The sequence below is a fragment of the Colossoma macropomum genome, unplaced genomic scaffold (genome assembly GCF_904425465.1).
Source record: "Colossoma macropomum unplaced genomic scaffold, Colossoma_macropomum, whole genome shotgun sequence".
NCBI lineage: Eukaryota > Metazoa > Chordata > Actinopteri > Characiformes > Serrasalmidae > Colossoma > Colossoma macropomum.
Window position 1 is genome coordinate 15,781,979 of NW_023494798.1, and position 19,322 is coordinate 15,801,300.

The 19,322-nt window shown below is 38.1% G+C and overlaps 1 protein-coding gene across 1 annotated transcript in view; it reads left to right on the top strand.

Moving 5' to 3' along the window:
• Positions 1-18,673, top strand: part of mgat4c (mgat4 family member C) — a 162,735-nt gene extending 144,062 nt beyond the window's left edge. The window contains 4 exon segments of the mRNA XM_036585672.1: positions 11,661-11,812; positions 15,991-16,138; positions 17,265-18,199; positions 18,201-18,673. Of these exon segments, the coding sequence (XP_036441565.1) occupies positions 11,684-11,812; positions 15,991-16,138; positions 17,265-18,199; positions 18,201-18,422 (1,434 nt within the window). The 5' untranslated portion in view covers positions 11,661-11,683 and the 3' untranslated portion in view covers positions 18,423-18,673.
• Positions 18,674-19,322: the final 649 nt, after the last annotated feature.

Genomic DNA, 19,322 nt, shown 5'->3' on the forward strand with positions numbered 1-19,322 from the left:
TGCATCCTGCCCCAGACGGTGTGTTTTATACATGCAGTAATGTTCATTCTCTGTAAAAACTGTGAGGCAGATTTTTATGAACAACACAAAATTCCACAAATTGATTAACATTATTTTTAATTAACAAACTTCATCTTGTTCTGCAGAATGGATGCAAAACTGTGCTGCAACTCTCTTATCGTTTGTAGCCTGTAGTGTTTTTTCTTCCATTTTTCAGCCCTTTTGTTGAGAAGAAAAACCTATTTAAGTGGCTGAAGCTGTGACACAAAGCGAGTGCAGAACGCTGGAGAATCTGCAGGCTTAATTGATTATTTGTGCAGAGCTGTGTATCAGCGAGGTGCAGCACACCCAGGGGAAATAATGTAAAACAGATAACAAGATCAAATGTTGGAGAATTGCTTTCTACTGCCAGCTTTATTAATCTGTTTCTTTCTCAGTCAGAATGGCTTTTTTTCTTCTTCCTCTATCCAGGTTTGCGCATTAAGGCAAGGTGGGCCTGTGCGTCCCAATTAATACAAAATTTTTCTGGCTGACACAGGATTTCATAAAGCTGTTTAGATTTGAGAGCAAATGTGTGGGACAAGATTGCTGTGTTATCTGAAAGTTTGGGTAATATCCTTGAGAAGTTCCTTGACAAGAACTTTTCTTCTTTGGGGGCTACGTTTCTCAAATTGTAATGATTCCTGCAATGAGGGAGAAGCTATAGTAACTGTGAGTGTTTTTAGAGGCTGTGAAGACAAATGTGAAATGGTTTGCTGGCTAAAGTGACCCTGTGACTGTTAGTTTGTCTCAAGTGACCATTCCGGTGTTACTGCTGCGTGCAGCATTTTTAGTATCAATCAGGGTTCGAATTGTGACAGAGGTCATGGAAAGTCTGGCTATGAGGTGACCTGTATGGATCATTGTACTGAATTGGTTCAAAGTCAGAAAACACATTTTGAACTTTTAACTGACTTAAGACTAAATTAATTTTGCTCTGTACCAAATGACTGAACATTCAAAACTTTACCAAATATTTCAGTAGTGACTGAGAATTTTAGCTAATTTTGAGCAGAACTTAAAAATGCTTGCCAGCAAATGACTAGCAAACACAGCTTTGAGCAGTTGTACACATAAAATCATAATTTCATTAAAACAAGTTTAATTGCAGAAGATATTTGTTTCAGTAGTGACAATTTTTAAGGTTACACACTGATTTTCAAATTTCGAGACATGTTTTAAAATAATTAGATCTAACTGCTGACCATGTGGCCATGAGGGACAGGGATGCAGTCTCATTTTCTGCCCTATAATACAGGGATGTGGCTAAAATAAGGCTCTGCCTATTGCATAAAGCTCTTTGTTTATCGGTAGTCTTGAAATTCTGGTACAGCATTTTATGAATATTTTTTATTTAAAAATTAAACTCAAGATACATCTAATTCTTTCAACTTTAAAATAAATCAAAAGGCAATTTAAACAAAAAAGTACCAAAAAAAAAATTGAAAAAAGTTGAAATTTAGGACAGATCCCAATTTAAAGAACTCCATAAATGATGATTTTGTATATATTTATGCTGTTACTTTCTCAACCAATGCATTGGGTTTAATTGGATCATAATTCTTGTAAATATATATTGTCTGAATGCTTAACTTTTTTAAAATTTTATTTTTTAATTAATTCTGTAAAATGGTTCATATATTATATATTTATATATTATATTTTCACAATATATGTTTGTGAGGTTGTGAAGTTGCTAGGCAGAAGAGTTTTAACTTAATATCTGAATCAATATAAATGATTAAATTTATATTAAATTTATATTAAAAATTGTTTAGATCGTCTTCTCCAGTTTTAAACCTAAGAAACGTGTGTGCTGTGCATTACACTTACAGTTACAGTACAAATTCAGGTGCGGTGAGTGTACAGTTGATCCAAAGGGAGGAGTCAAATGTGTTAAAAAAAAATAAAAAGTGAAAATAACACACAACTCAATTTTATCTCATTTATGTGTGTCCTTTTACTCTTAGGGGTGGTCTGGGACCCCACAACCCAGTTCGAACCCTGTTAAGAATCTTGTGAATATTGTGTTTTGTTGTAATATTTTTCTTATTAGAGCAGATCATGAAGACACATTAAGGCCTGGTTCCAGACGAGTCATTGAAGAAACAATAGAAATAAATGGGGGTGCACACCTACATTTATATAATGGATGTCATCTTTAATAATGTGTAATCTGTTAATGTTATTTAATGTCAGATTTTGAGCACTTGCATTTTCCAGGCATTTTCAGACATAATCATTGAACATAGTGGTTTTTTACTAGTCTTCCACTGCTGATTATACTGTTAATAAGCTTTTGTCATCAGTGTGAATGTTTTGTCTGTTATTGAGAAAAAGATTAAAATCTCTCTATTGTGTTTATTAACATTAATTTTTAATATTACTTTTAAAGAGCACAGTTGATTAAGGGTAGCCTACTTTAACTGCCTATGCTCCTTTAACTAAATACTCTAGCTGGACTACTGTACTCTAGCTAGTCCTAAAATAATTTTAAATATTAATCACACAAGAACATGTGCAGATGCATCGACACAGTGTCAGGCTAATTATAGTCTTCATCCTACACTACCAGAACTGTCCTACATACCTATAAACTTCTCTGTATGATGTTCAACTGGTCTTGACTGACTGATATGATTTTCAGATGTCTACTGTGAATAGTCAAATATAATTGTCTGTTCATTACAGTATAAAACAAGACCCTAAGACATATTGATGATTTATTGTTTATTATTTATTGGTGCATGTTTTGAGCAATACTGCAAAAACCATGTAACCTTAATATCGGTTAATATTACCTGCCAAACAACATATTGTTCAGGTCCTAAAGGAGACATACAGTACTTACTTACAGGGAAGCGATGGAGAGTGGGCCAGTAGATAGCACAGATTAATGATTCATTCTAATCTGTGCAACCACATGAAATGTAGTTTCTTTTTGCAGTAGGTAAACTTCCTTAGTACTACAGTGATTTTCTGTTATAAAAATGTAGCTACAGTACATTTGTGCTGGCTTCTCGTGTTCCTTGCCTCAGCACATCAGCAAACACAATATAATGCACAGATTAGCCAATATATAAGGAGACTATCAGGATTTCAGTCAGGAACTCTGTCCGGATTAGTTGCTCTGTTCTCTAATGGAGCTGCTTCATTTGTTACTGCAGTGTTGTCTCTATGGGTGAGGATTTGTAGAGCAGTAGGATGTCAGAAATGACGTGGGTCATTCCCATCAGCACAGCCTCAGATCAAACCTCTTCAGAAGGGAAATCTTTGGCTGCTGGCAAACTGCCTGTAATTGTGGCTCTCTTGCTGAATTTGGCCTGTGTCAGAAAGAATCTACGATTAGCATTAGCTAAAAGTACCACATCTGGGCTTTTCTTGCTGAAAAACAAAATTGGAGGGAAATTGTGTTTATACAATCTGATTGGTCAAAATGATCGCTTTTGTGTATGTGACGCAAACCAGTCAAGTAGAGTTCAGCTCTACCTGTGAAGGATAAAGAGGGTGATATCAGCTCAGCTTAATACATTTCTAATAGACATTTTGCAGTCAGCCAGAGGGCATGTCTAATGTGTTTGGACATTTAACAAGGAGATCTAAGCAGGTGGGAAAGCGTAGCCAGGGGACTGAGCATTTTCTAAGGTATTTGGAAATGCGTTCTTAAAAAGATTTTTCTTTCAGGACAAGTTTAAGGGGTGTCTTTCATTCCATTGAAGTCCAGTTGTAATTTCTTCTTGGACTGTACTTTGATGAATATACAGTTAATCAAGTGATGCGTTTTTAAAACAGCCTAATCCATAAAAAATACTTAACGCAACAAAACGAATCATTGCATAGCTCATTTTTGCACTGGAAAAAGATGAACTAGAAAGCCTTTATAAGGAACACCTATAAACCTGTTTAGTCATGCAATTATCCAGTCAGCCAATCATGTGGCAGCAGCGCAATCCACAAAATCATGCAGACACGGGTCAAGAGTTTCAGTTAATGTTCATATCAAATATCAGAATGCAGAAAAGTGTGATCTAAATGACTTTAACATGGTTGTTGGTGCCAGAAGGGGTGGTTTGAATTTTTCAGAAAAGGCTGAAATTTTTCACTCACTGCAGTCTCTAGAGTTTACACTGAATGGTGTGAAAAACAAACACATACAGTGAGCAGCAGTTCTGTGGGTGGAAACAACTTTGTGATGAGAGAGGTCAGAGGACAATGGCTAGACTTGTTGTAGCTGACAGGAAGGCTACAGAAACTCAAATGATCACTCTTTACAACAGTGGTGACCAGAAAACCATCTTTGAAAGCATGCTGAACTTTGAGGGGGATGGACTACAATAGCAGAAGACACATTGGGCTTCACTGTTAGCCAAGTACAGGAAGGCACAAGCTTACCAAAGGAGACAGTTTAAAAACCCTGCCTGGCTTGATTTCTATGGCGAAATGAAGATGGAACAACAGGAATCCATGGATCCATGGATACAGTTCAAGCTGGGGGTGGTGTAATGGTGTGGGGAATATTTTGACATACATTGGGCACACATGGGACACACATTGGGCCCTAGTGCCGATCAAATGGTTCATCCAGCATTATAATGCACCTTGTCACAAAGGACACATCAACTCTGACTGATTCCATGAGCATGATGTCAGGATTTGGTAGAACAGGAGATATATGAATATGAATGTGCAGCTGACAAATCTGCTGCGATTATGTGATGCAGTCATGTCAACATAGACCAGAATTTCTAAGGAATGTTTCCAACACCTTGTTGAATTTATGCCATGAAGATTTCTGGATGTTCTGAGGGTAAATGGAAGATCCTTCCTCTGTATTAGAATGATGTTCCTAATAAAGAGGCCAGTAAGTGAAAACATTATGTGGCTGAAGCACATAAATGGGAGAATTTAAAATGTTTTATCATCTTGCAAAATGCCAAGCAATCACATTGATTACAATTGATTTTTTTTCGAATCAGTTAATCAGCCTCCATTTCTTCACATTATTATCTGCCTGCAAAGCGTCTCTAACTTACACAGTTGCACGAGTATAGATGTAATGTTTGTGCTTTGCTTATCAGTTTTGGGGTAGTTACTCAAAATTACTCAAATGACTCATTACTACTCATTACTGTACTTCTGCTATACCCTCTGATACACAAACAAATCTGTACCAACTGGAAAGTACAAGAAAAAACCCAATAGTGCGTTTAGTACTTAGAAACAGACATTCACAATGAACATCATTTGAAAGGCTTGTCGCTATCCCTGCCTCTGAACATACGGCCAGTTATTTTTGATGAAAATGATGCACGACTACTGCTCTTTGAAAACTCAGAAAGTAGTCAGTAGAAACTGTTCAAAAACAGCCTCAAACCAAATTCCTTAAGAATAAACTGTATAACTTACAGATCTGTTTCTGAATAAAAATTGAGGCTGGCCTGTTTGGGTAAGGGTTGGGTTCTCTCTTATTTAGCACAGAGATTTTTATCCACCAGTTTTGGGTTTGCATGATTAAACAGATTGCTTGCCGTGTTTACACCGCTTTCAGCTCTGTTCTAGTCATATGCACAGTCACACGGTCAGCTGTCGCACGTAGGACAGGCACAGGAATTTTATATCCCAGTATTGTTTAATATAGTTTAAATGCATCAAATGCACAATTAATATACAGGAATTTAAACTGTAATGCATTATACTAATTCATTACAGGAAAAAGTAATCACATTATGTTGCTTTGAACCACATTATCCCCAGCACTGCATGGTCAGAGAATCTGAGGTGCTCTCTTTCAGGCTCACGCTGCTGTATGATGGATCTGTGTGTAATTCAGTAGTTTGTTGCACTGTGTTACTGGGCCTGTGATGTGTATGTGGTCCTATTGTGTGAGCAGGCACCTTCGGCAGTGTGTGTGGAGTCTTGCCCCAGTTCCTCTCACTGCATCAGCAGCAAAGTGTGAAGCAGCTTCCCCAGCTGTGACCTCCCCCCGTGAAGCCCAGTGCCCCCCTACCAGCCTGGAACGCTAAAAAGAGTCAAACTTACATTAATCTGCATTATCATGACATAAACTCAGTGCTGCGTCAAACGCAAAACAGCATGAACTAGAAAATTTAAAAACCATCCACTTGTGTAATTGTACAGTAAACCTCCACTGGTCTGGCAAAGTGATTTTTCTCTGGGGTAGATTATATTTTTCTCTATTTATTAACAATTGCTCAATTGGTGCAGGGAGAGCCGAGAAAAGCTCAGGAGCATAGTACATGAGAATGTCTCCATGCTCTTCAGTCACTAAGCGCTGTGTCTTGTTAAAGGGTTAGCACTGTAGGTATCAGTGCAGCTGTCATTTTCAGTCTATTCTTTATGATTTCAGCATTTTTGCTTAAGTACAAGTGCAAAGGAAATCAGAACTGTGTTACTTTCCTTTTCACAACACCTAATAATCATTTGGGGACACTAAAGTGTATAAAGACACTAACTGATCTCTTTTAAAAAAGGGAATCTTCAAGTGTACAACTGTACGGGGCCTTCATCGTCACATTTTGCGCTTCTTAATGCCATTAATTGAGAGACAGTTCTGGACTCTAGGCAGGCCACTTTAGTGTCCGCACTCTCTAATTACACAGCTATGCTGTTGTAACGTGCAGAATGTGGCTTTGCCTCATGTACAAATAAGTATGGACATCTCTGAAAAAGATGTTGTCTAGATGTCAGCGTATGTTGTCGCAAAATGTGTATATATATATATATATATATATATATATATATATATATATATATATATATCGATTCTTAGATGCATTGCGATGCGGACGTGGACGATTCTGAATCGATTCACAAATGTCAAAAATCAGTTTTCTAAATATTTAATTTATAACATAATGTTGACGGAACGCAAAGGGCGGAACTTGGAAGTGGGTAAGTGCAGCACCCGGACAGTCTGTGGCACATAACAAAAACACAACTGGATGAGCGAGAAATCCGACCCACAGCCTCTGCATTAAAAGCCAGGTTAGATCAGAAGTCACAACACAAATGTTAAGAAGAGCCATTTTGTCCTTTAACATAAATCAAACCACCTTGGGAGCCGCAACATTTACTGTCCAGTATGTCTCAGTATGTGATAATGTACTAGTATAGACTAAAAAATATAAACGAGAGCACAGATTTACTTTGCTCTGCTTTAAGCTTCAGCTACAGCCGCTTTCCTTCCAACTCCGCCGGAAAACTTTTCCTCAAAAGTTGAATAGTTTCTTGTAAAATGTCTCTGAGCTTTCGGCTGTTTTACGAGGCTGAAGTCGCTTTTCACTCGCCAGCTTCTTGATGAACTTTCCATTCCACCTTAAATTCTGACTGAGGCGCCGAATGTAAAAGTGGCACCATTTAAGGTGGAAGAGGAAAATTAGAAAGAGAAGCGACTTCATCTTCGCAACAGTCTCTCCTTGCAGATTTAACGTACCAGGAAACCCAACTGCACTGCTTATAAATGCAAATAATGAGAGCCTTCCAGTTCACCTGCCACATCACTTCCATTTGTTTTATTAATAAAAGATATTGGACGTAAATGCATTATGGATCATTACAAATACTTTGCTTTAAAACTACCAAGTCCTCAGACAGTAGGAAAATAGAAATCACGTATAGAAAAAAAGATAATCATTTTATAATCGCATCGCAGCCCTCTGAATCATAATCGAATCAAATCGTGAGGTGCCTAGAGATTCCCACCCCTAACATATATATAAGCATTAGTGGTGCCGTCACAGAGGTGCAAAATACCCATTACACGGGCACTAATACACCCTGATACCATGACAGGCTTTTGAATTGTACGCTGGTAAAAGTCTGGATGGTCTTTTTTTCCATTATTTCCATAAACAGTCTGAAAGGCTGACTCATTCCACTGTGCATCAGTCCATTTCAGATGAGCTCAAGCCCAGATAAGTCAGCAGCTTTTCTAGACATTGTTGACATATGGCTTCTGCTGTGTATAATAAGTCTTAATTTGCATTTGTGGATGCAGAGACAAACAGTGTTTATTGAGAATTGTTTGTCAAAGTATTCACAAGCCCCTGTGGTGATATTCATCACAGAAGCATACTGATTTGTAATGCAGTGGGATCAGAGGGATCATGGGCATTCAGTTGTGTTTTTGGCCTTTCCCTTTATGCACAGAGATTTCTCTGGATCCCCTGAATCTTTTATATTATGCACCATAGAGAGTGAGATGCCTAAAATCCTTGCAATCGCTCACTGAAGAACATCGTTTTTAAACTGTTTGGGTATTCGCCGATGTATTTTTTGGCAAAGTGGCAAGCCTTGACCCATCTTTGCTCATGAAGGACTAGGCTTTTCCTGGATGTTCCTATGATACCCAAGCATGAGTGCATCACTTGTTCAAAATCTTTTTTTTTGAACATTTCACAACTTTCATAGTCTTACTTTGCTGCTGTCCCAACTTTTTTGAATACACTCTGGACCTCACATTCCAAACAGTTAAGTTGATCAGGTAAAACATGAAATATCTTGTCTCTTTACTGTTTTTACTGTTTTATTTGGCTTTAAATTTTAGTTTGTATGTTTATTTACAATCAAATCAAGTTTAATATTAATAAACTTAATACATTTATAAATAAATATTTATTTAGTTATTACTTAGACTTTAAATCATTGGATTAGATCAATTATACACGATTAGAGGGCATTGTTTTCACATCGGGTGTATTGTGTGTCATCCCATAACGACAGTTATTCTACCCAGCATGCGTTTGCTTTGGTAGCAGATGACATAATGTCTCGCCTCATGCAGTCTTACACCAAGAACCTTATGAATATTTAATGCCACACTCACACCACCCTTGCAAAACTGTATAATAAGATCAAAACGCAGCATAGTAACATCATAAAAAATATGGCCATTGCACCTGTTTGTTAATTAGCAAGTGGATTGCTAATCATAAACTGCTGCTTCCAATGGGCTAAAGCCTTACAGCCTGGACAGATATCTAAGTGTGTGAGAATTTTCAGCTATATTGATGACATTTGAGCAAACATATTTGCAAAAAATGCTGATTTGTTTTTGTGCTTGGCAGTCAGTAATTTTAGATGTTTATAGAGGTGTTGAAAAACTCAGATATTTGGTCTGAATGTGTTAACTGCTGTTAGTTCAGGCAGCAATTGACTGCCCTGTTCCCTGATGAAGCAGACTGGCGGTCAGCCAGATCGATACATATCTGGCCACGAAATCTAGCATGCAGGTATTTTGTATTCCATTAGTGATCCCTGGTGGTTAGCAGAAGTCGTAGAAAAGACCATGCTGATGCTTACACGAGGGTCTTCAAAAACACTCATTTTATCTCTATTCCTGGCTTACTCAGTGTAATTTGAGGCTGAAAAGAATGGCCTGCGTTTGCTTGATGCACATAACAGAGCTCTTTGGGCTTTTTTTTCCAGCACAAAGATGATAACTGTTGCGTCCACTCTTCTCCTGATGAAGTCTGCTGAGATCGAAATGGCCACATGGTGCTGGGGGAGTAAGCGGGCTCTATATCCTATCTTGGTTCATAGTGCTATTTTTCCATTTCTACATTGCCTAGATGGATTGAAATGGTTTTCTTTTTTGGGGTGTGCAATCTGCACATGGTCTTTAATAAGAGATTGAGAGATATGCAGTATTGAGCTTGCTAATGCCTTAGCATCTTCATCTGAGGTTAGTAATGTACTGCAGTGATGTGTTGTTCGCAAACGAGTCGGCACTCTCAGATGAACATTGGGTAAGTTAGACCTACTAGACAAAACAAATGAGTAGATGTTATGGCTCTGTAGCTGACCCCCACCTGGATTTCCTTGGAACATATGCCCCCTCGTTATCCACAGACGTTTCTTAGTTTGCCTCTGGTTTTGTTCTAGTCAGATTTCATATGAATTTTAGCTGTGTTTCCAAGTGTGCCTCACTAGTTCTTAGGATTTTTGACTTATTAAATTAAATTAAATGAGGAGCCATTTGCGAACTAACAGAGTTTGCTCTTATTGGTGAACTGGGCTGATAAGAGCTGGAATGCCTATCACTAATAAACTGAATGTGACTAAGTTTGCACTGATATCACTACCATACATGGTGTCAGTATCAGCAATAGAGAATAGCGATACCATGAATTTCTGATGCAGGCACAATACTGCATGCACAGCAGTATGTGGGATGACAAGCAGTAGTAAAAATGCTCATAGCAAAACCTATAACACCAGCATTTCGTGGGGAGCCAGTAGTAGTGGGTGATATACTGGTTGGAATTCTTCCCAAGGTATTAGTTTCACAGCTATCCCTCAAATAAGCCAGACAATGCAATGTACATACAGTGCAGAACACGCTAATGGTAGCCCTTTAGCTTAATGGCTAATCAGCCTTCTTTAAGTAATCCCTCATCTCCTTTGCTGTGTAGTCAGTTACAGTGTGAGGTAATTGTCCAAGTTGTTATCAAGGGGCAGGGGGCATCAGAGAGATAAGAAAAGCCGCTGGTTTCTTCTGGTAATGATGGCCTTTAGCCTAGATTTAACCTTTAGCATAGCCCACTAACCAGGGTAGCGTGTCCACTAGCTCCGCTTGCAGTGCACCTCTGCCGGTCAGCTGCATCAGACAGTGATGTAGTCTAGGGCCTGGCTTCATATCAAGCCGCAAATCTGCTGCTCAGTAGCTGCTACTGACAACATGAATGACTAATATTTACTGAACTCCAGCAGCGACAGCTGTAGATGTAAGTATGAGTTTATAGGATGTAGGTATAAGACAAATCATTAAAAGAAATTAAATGTACAACATTTATCACCTTTTTGCTTACATATGCACGACAAGGCTTATCTGTATATTGTCCAGTTAATTTTTTAAATTATTTTGCACAATAAAAATATTTTAAGTTTACTTTAGTTGTTAAATATGGTTCTTATTTATTAAACGTGGTTCTTTTTCTAAATTATGAAATAGTAAAAAAACAAAAATAGGTTTTCTTAAGCATCTAAAATTGTATATGTCATCCAACAAGTAGATGCCATTCATTCATGGTTTTGGTCCATCACTAAATGTGACATTGAGGTTGGTGTCAGGTTAATTACTGAACACAGAGGCTTTGGACGTAGCTGCTTTGTTCTGACTCACTTTTTGGTCAATGTCTTGACATACGAATGAATAGATGCTGCTCTGTTTTCTGTAAAGATGCTGTTTGAGCCTGGGGATAATTCTCTGACGATATGATTGTGCAAGCGTTCTGCATCAAAGAGCTAAGCCTCATCTCATAAAGGCATTTGCTGCTCCTTTTCCCAGCACTGTCTTAGGCTTTCTCATCTAAGACCATTGGACTTTCTAGTCTGACACAGTACTGGGCAGTACTGTTCCTGGACCGGTGCCATATTCTCTAGCTGAGAACCTGATTTTACAGAGCTAATCATTGTTGTGCAGTTGGAAGTTTTATTCCAGTGCAAAGAATATTTGGCAAATCTCTTTCATTCAGTCTAATCTGCAGTGTTTTCTTAGTCTTAAAATTGGTGATCTTGAAGGTTCTTTTGTTGAACAGCAGTACCACAGTGATGCGATTCAGTACTGATGTGGCTTTGTCTCTGTGTTGTTCCTCTGACAGATTTGAGCAGTAGCGTCCCCATCATGAGGCTTCTGTTGAAGTACCTGGATAAAATGAGATGTTTTCGGAAGCGTTCCACCATCCCTTTTCTGGTGGTTCTTATCACCTTCCTCCTCTTCATGAACCTCTACATGGAGGATGGTTATGTACTGGTGAGTACTCTTATCTTTTTTAAAAAAACGTAGGTTCATTTACAGTTCACATCTATGAAGAGCACAGCTGAAAAGAAGACATTTATAACCTTCACAGCCGCTGCGTAGCCATTATATTGAACTCTAGTAGGGCCATACAAACCTGAACCTTGTTCATCAGATCGTTCTATCAAATGACTGAGGCAAGCAAGTGTAATTATGGTGGATTCAGTAACCTACAGCAAAATAGTTTGAGCTGAAAGACTTGAAGATGTTTTTATTCACCACAAATGTGCAGTGTGAAAATCGACTGATCTGGCTCAGGCTGAATATATCCGTGTTGTGTTCAGAGGCACATTGATGTGTAGTAGAATTTTAGGAAGACTGTCCAGACCCTCCAGCTGACAGCTATGCTTGCATATGATTTCTGTAATGCAGTCAGCAAATTTCCTCATTTATCTGCATACATAGAGAGTTCATAACAGTTGCATAAGCATTGAATAACATATTTAAAAAGCAGTACTTCAGTATTTATGAACAGCTTATGTCATTATTCATGGGATTCAATAAAATCTGTCATGACAACTCATAACATTATTACATAACATTGTGACATCTGCTATGACATGTTTATGGCGTAGTTATGTCAGTGTTATGTAGCAAGATTCAAGTCAGTTGTTACCATTGTTTCTCTTACAATGTTTGGACATACTGCCTGCTTTTTCTCATTAATTTATTTATTTTTTTGTTTGTTTGTTTTTTGTTTTTTAATAAGCGTGTTTTAAATAGTAAATGCTTACCAATTCATTCATAGCACTGGTATGTACAGTTTGCAAACTGATGTCTGTTATAAAATAATGCTTGTTATCTTGCGAATACTGACATACACTGGCATGAAAAAATATTTGAGCCCTTTGGAATTATCTGTGTTTATGTCTGGTCTTCATCTAAGTTACAGTAAAGAACAGACACAACCTGTTTAAACTAATATCAGAAAAATAATGTATCGTTCTTGTCCATATTGAATGCATTATTCAAATATTCACATTGTAGGTTGAAAAAATATGTAACCCCCTAGGCCAGGGGTCAGCGACATGCGGCTCTATTACTGCCCTGTTGCGGTTCCACAGCAGAATTAGATTTGTAGGTAAAAATGAAATAATCCTCCTTCGTAGTAAAATAAAGCTCTGCTGATCATTCTAGCACAGTTTTAACAATAAATGGTCTTAAACGCTGGAGTTAATCTATAACTGCTAATTCACTAACCTTTAACCCTGAAGGTTGGTGCACAGACTGCTGGTCACACAGCAATGCAGACAACAGTCTCGCCTAGCTAGTAGCTAACGAAAAGATTTAAAAGATTTAAGACGAACATGAATAATTTGCAGATGAGTGGACTTGCATTTATAAGCACTCCAGCTGGTTTCCTAATACATTTAATCTGCAACAAGAAACTGTCAAACACTAAAGAGTCATGAGGCTGAAGTCAGCTTCTCATTCGAATTTTCCACCTAAATGATAAGCTGGAGAATGAGAAGCTGACTTCAGCCTCGTAAAAAGTCGAACAATGAGAGAAATTTTACAAGAAACTATTCTACTTTTGCGGAAAAGTTTCCTGCCGGAGATGCGAGAAAAGCAGCTATAGCTGAGCTAAAGCTTAAAGCAGAGCAAAGAAGTTTGTGTTTTTGTTTATATTATATTTTTTAGTCTATACTAGCACATTAGCACACACTGAGACATATTTACAGCCAAGATGGTAAAATCAACATAAAATGTGACTCCTAAGGTGGTTCGATTTTTGTTAAAAGGACAAAATGTTTTTTTTCTTAACATTTGTGTTGCCAACCCCTGCCCTAGGCTAATGACTTTAACAAAAGCTAATTGGAGTCAGGAGTTAGCAAACATGGAATCCAAACAATAAAATGAGATTAGAGGTGTGGGCTAAAGCTACTTTGACTTCTAAAAAACACTTTTTTGAATTTGCTATTTACAAGACACATCTGCTGCGAATCTTGCCACACAAAAAAGAGATCTCAGGAGACCTAAGAGAGAGATAAAGCTGGAAAGGCAAAGTAATCATAATGAGTTTAGGTGTTCATCAGTCTACAGACAAATTGTCTATAAATGGGGATACCTTAGTACTGTGTCTACTGTCCCTAGAACAGGCTCCCACACAACCCTAGAGTAACACCTAAAGGCTTGAAGGAATCACTGGAACTGATTAACATCTCTGTTCAACATTGAATAGGCATGGAGGACGCTGATGCTTTCCAAAAACAAGACATCGCTGCACACTGGAGGTTTTACCAAAGATCACCTTGACGCTCCAAAACACTATAAGGAAAATGTTCTGTGGACTAATGAAACTATGTAACTGTATACCAACATGAAAATCCTAACGATGAAGCATGGTGGAGGGAGCATCATGATTTGGGACTGCTTTGCTACCTCTGAATGATGGCAGTTGGTCAAAGGGAAAAATAAATTCCAGAGTTTATCAAGGAATCCTACAGGATCATTTTCAGAGAGGCTGTCCACCATCTGAAGCTCAGCAGAAGCTGGGTGATGCAGCAGGACAATGACCTTACACATCAAAGTAATTCTACCACAGAATGGCTTCAAAAAATCTTTTAGAGTGGCCCAATCAGAGCCCAGGATGCTCTGCAATGCTCTCAAGAGAGCTGTTCACACCAGACATCTGAATAATATGACTGACCTGAAGTAGTTTTGTGAGGGAGAATGGTCCAGTATTCCTCTTAAACATTGTGCAGGTCTTGTCCACAGCTACTGGAAGCACTTGCTTGAGGTTATTGCTGCCAAAGGAGGTCCAACCAGTTAGTACATCCAAAGATTCTCTTACTTTTTCTTTACTTTTTACTGGTGTGCATAATAAAGACAGGAGAGATTATTATTAAGTGTTATTAGCTTAAGCACATTGTGTTTGTCTATACTTGTCATTTAGATAAAGAACAGTATACATTTTACAACAAATTACTTACAGAAAAATCTGGGTAATCCTAACAGGTTCATATAGTCGCTGTCCAAAAATGTTATGATGAATGGACCAATAGAAATGCTACAATACTGCATGGAATAAAAACTCTTTGCATTAACTTATTTTAAAAGCTAAGAATGTTTTCCTGTCTCAGTTTCTTGCCATTGTATGCTGTTCATAAATACTGAAGTATTGCTTTGTAAATATGTAATTCAATGCTCATGCATGAATTATGAAGTGTTTAAAGTTGTCCCCACATTTCTAAGGCCTGACAAAAAGTTATTGTAATTACATGCATTGATTTTGTTTATGTGTTGCCCACGTCTAATTATCAGAGCTCCAAATGTACCATATTTAAAATTTCATGATGCAGTCCAAATGCAAGAGGCTCATTTGGTATTTATGAAGGCAAGTTTATGATCAAAACTTTGTGATCATAACATGTCATGTGTATTTGTCCTTTGAATTATTTAATGGTGTACAGTTTTTGACAAACTGGGTTTCTTAGTTTTCTAAGCCATTATAATTTAGTATACACACACTAATTACTTGTGTACATTGAACATATTACAGTATGTTTCCTTTTAGCCTGCAGATCTTTTATAGAGCTAATTGATCTTGCATAGGTGTCCAGCTGATTTAAATGTTGCAGCTCGCAATTGCCTGGGCTACATTTCATAGCTTTATGTTATTAGGGATCATAATCTTTCCGTTTCCTCCATAGTCTGGTTATGTAAAAGTGAACATGAACACACACCATTGCAAATAAACAAGCAGAATCTAAAACAGAATCCATAATCTGCTAAGTTATCATGTGTAAACATGAGTAACAGAACAGTCTGTTGCATACGTCACCAGGAGCAGCCTGCTGTTTAAGAATTCATGTTGTAGTTAAAAACAACTATTTATCAAGCTCACAAAGCCCTCAAGAGTATGTTGGGTTTGTCTAGAGAAAACCCCATAACAGGAGAAAAAGACAAAGGCCTCAGTCTCCTTATTCTAGACTTGCACTAGTTTTTTCACCTTCTTTCCTATTTGATCGTTGTGCTGAAGAGATGAGTCCAGTATGCATATTTACCCCATTACATCAGGTGACACAGTGCTTGGAATATTTAAATGAGCTCTTTACTGTAATGTATTATAGAATAATATACCATGCACATGTATTAATATGTATATATGTCAATGTGCTTGTCTGTTTCAGGAGGAGGACAAACGGCAGTTGAGGGAGACCTCAATGCACCCGCTAAATTCTGAGAGATATGTTCACACCTTCAAAGACATCACTAATTTCTCTGGAACCATTAATGTGACCTATCGCTACCTAGCTGGAACACCTTTGCCTCGAAAAAGTATTATTATTATTATTATTTTTTTTTTAAGATGTAACATTCAAAGTGCAAGAGTTCATTTTTCAGTTTCTGGAAAAATGCAGAAAACTCACATTTAACTGGAAATTACACTTCAACCACTCAACATATATATATATATATATATATATATATATATATATATATATATATATATATGTCGCTCTGGATAAGAGCGTCTGCTAAATGCTGTAAATGTAAATATATGTATGTATTTAGTGTGTCCACTTTGCTTTTATTACACCTTCCATTTTTTTTCAGGGGACATGCTTCAGTTTTTCAAAGAAATCTGCAGCAGGGATGTTTTTCCACACCCCCAAAAGTTCAGTCTTAGAAGTTTTCTGCTTCTCACATTCCAAGTAATCTCAAACACATTCAGTGATGTTGAGGTCTGGATTGTGGTCATTATCTTGCTAGAGAATTTATTTCTTCTCAAAAATCAAATATTTTCTATGAGGGTATTAAAAGTTGTTTGCTCTTAAGAGCATTTATGCTGTCTTCAGTCAAAAACATTACCAAGTCCAGATGTTGTTATACATCCCCAAATTTGCACTGACCCTCCATCATGCTTGTTATATTATTATAGCTATAGTTTGAAGAGTCTTTCATTGCTTCATCAGCTTGCATACTGCTGTCTCTAATTTAGGCTCATGACTCCAGATAACTTGGTTGCCCATGAGAGAGAAATTAGCAAGGCAGCTTAGGTGTGTTTGGGCAGCTGCTTGTGTGGATGTTAGCGTTTCTTTAAAGGGGAACATAATGGCAGTGACTCCTTTGGAAACAGCTTTTGTTGATAGGGCACAGCAGTCACTCTTTGGTTTGAAAGATTTGGAAGGATGGAAAGTTGAAGTATCTGTAAGGTTCGCAAAAGTAGCTGTAGGGTGCATAGTTAAACCCTGATAGGATTGATCTTAAACTTACTGTTGGAGCTTTTTGTGTAATTTCTGTTATATGTATCTCTGCTTTTTTCCCTGATGCTGAAAAACAAATAACCAGAAACTGAATTAACAAAAGGGAATTTAGTAAAAACATTTAAGAGTGCAGCAAAATGGTTTGATGGGTGTGTTTAAATGAAGTGTTTATTTACTGTCTTTTTTTGTTATTACAGAGTATCTAACTATTGGATTGTCATCAGTGAAAAGAAAACGAGGAAATTACCTTTTGGAGACCATAAAATCCATTTTTGACCAGTCCAGCTATGAGGAACTCAAAGAGATTGTAGTAGTGGTCCACCTGGCAGACTTTGACCTAGCTTGGTGTGAAAGTCTGGTTCAGGAGATCTCCAGGAAATTTGGGCATCATATCATTGCAGGGCGTCTACTGGTCATCCACGCTCCTGAGGAGTATTACCCGTCTCTTGATGGTCTGAAGAGGAACTACAACGACCCTGAGGACCGGGTTCGGTTCCGCTCCAAGCAGAATGTAGACTACGCTTTCCTCCTGAACTTTTGCACCAACCTCTCCGACTTCTACATGATGCTGGAGGATGACGTACGGTGCTCACGGAACTTCCTCACTGCCTTGAAGAAGGTGGTCACATCCAGAGAAGGCTCGTATTGGGTAACATTGGAGTTCTCCAAGCTGGGCTACATCGGGAAGCTTTACCACTCTCGAGATCTTCCCAGGCTTGCACACTTCCTCCTCATGTTCTACCAGGAGATGCCTTGCGATTGGCTCCTGATTCATTTCCGAGGCCTTCTGGCTCAGAAGGACGTGATCCGTTTCAAGCCGTCCCTTTTCCAGCACATGGGCTACTACTCCTCGTACAAGGGGGCTGAGAATAAACTGAAGGATGACGACTTTGAGGAGGACTCGCTTGATATCCCAGACAACCCACCTGCCACCCTGTATACGAACATAAACGTGTTTGAGAGCTACGACGCTGCCAAAGCTTACAGTAGTGTGGATGAATACTTCTGGGGAAAGGCTCCTTCCACTGGAGACTTCTACGTCATAGTGTTCAACAAGGCCACGAAAATCAGTAAAATTAAGATCACCACTGGAACAGATGATCGACAGAATGATATTTTGCATCATGGAGCGTTTGGAAGTTGGCGAGAAACTGGTAGGAACGAAGAAAGGGAGGCAGTGCTCCTCCTACATCACACTAGGAGAGTTTAAAAATGGGAACATTGAGGTTCATGATGTGGATCATAAGATATCTTTTGATATCGAATGTGTTCGCATTGTGGTCACAGCAAGCCAGAAGGAATGGCTGATCATCAGAAGTATCAGCCTGTGGACTACACAGCCTCCAAGTCAGTAAGGACTGCTGTGGATCGTTACAATAATCATCACATGAAGGCACAACAATCAATTGTCCAGTTTGCTTTGTTTATTTATCTATTTATTTAGTTTTCTATTTATTAGATTATTTATTCATTTTTTATATCCAAGAACTCTTTCGTTTTGCTTCAGACTTTAAGTATATATAGGAAGTACATACTGAACTTTAAGATTCATATTTTTCTGATGACTTAGACCGCAACTCTTCATGAATGAGAACATTTTCAAGTTTTTTTTTTTCCTTCAGGTTGTTACTCCATATCTCTTCAGCTGAAAACCTCAGCAGCTTAACTCTCCAGGTTTTATTGCTTGGCAGTGGAATTTTCCACCATAGCCTTGGGAAGTCCAGTTACATGCTCATTATATGCCGAAGCTGCTGCTTTACAAATTGTAAACATCAAAGTGGAGTTATTTGATGTATTCATTTGTTACACGCTCTTTCTGAACCATTTCCTTATCATACCTTCCTGTCAGCAAGCACATGGTCAATATAGCATTGAATATACAATGTATTGTGGCATGAATTTAGTCGACAGCACTTCATATTGTCTCCCTCTTGAGTGGTTGAAGAAATGTCATTTATTCAATCAACCTTGGGCCTGGAGGGTCACCTTTAGACTAGTGTTTTGAGATTGCAGTGTGTAATTTGTCAGTGTGTTCCTTCAGAGGCATGGACCACAACACAGTGTTTCTATTCACCCATCTTCTGAAGGGTCGTGATTGAACGGTACAGTGACGAATGAGGTGGACCTGTTCTCCCTTCCTCTCTTTCTTTTTGCCCCTCTTTTGCCTCAGCACAATTTTACCCAAGTAAATTGGATTTTGTTTGGCTCTCTCTCTCTCTCTCTCTCTGTCCAAAGTTACACCAGCACCAGCCACC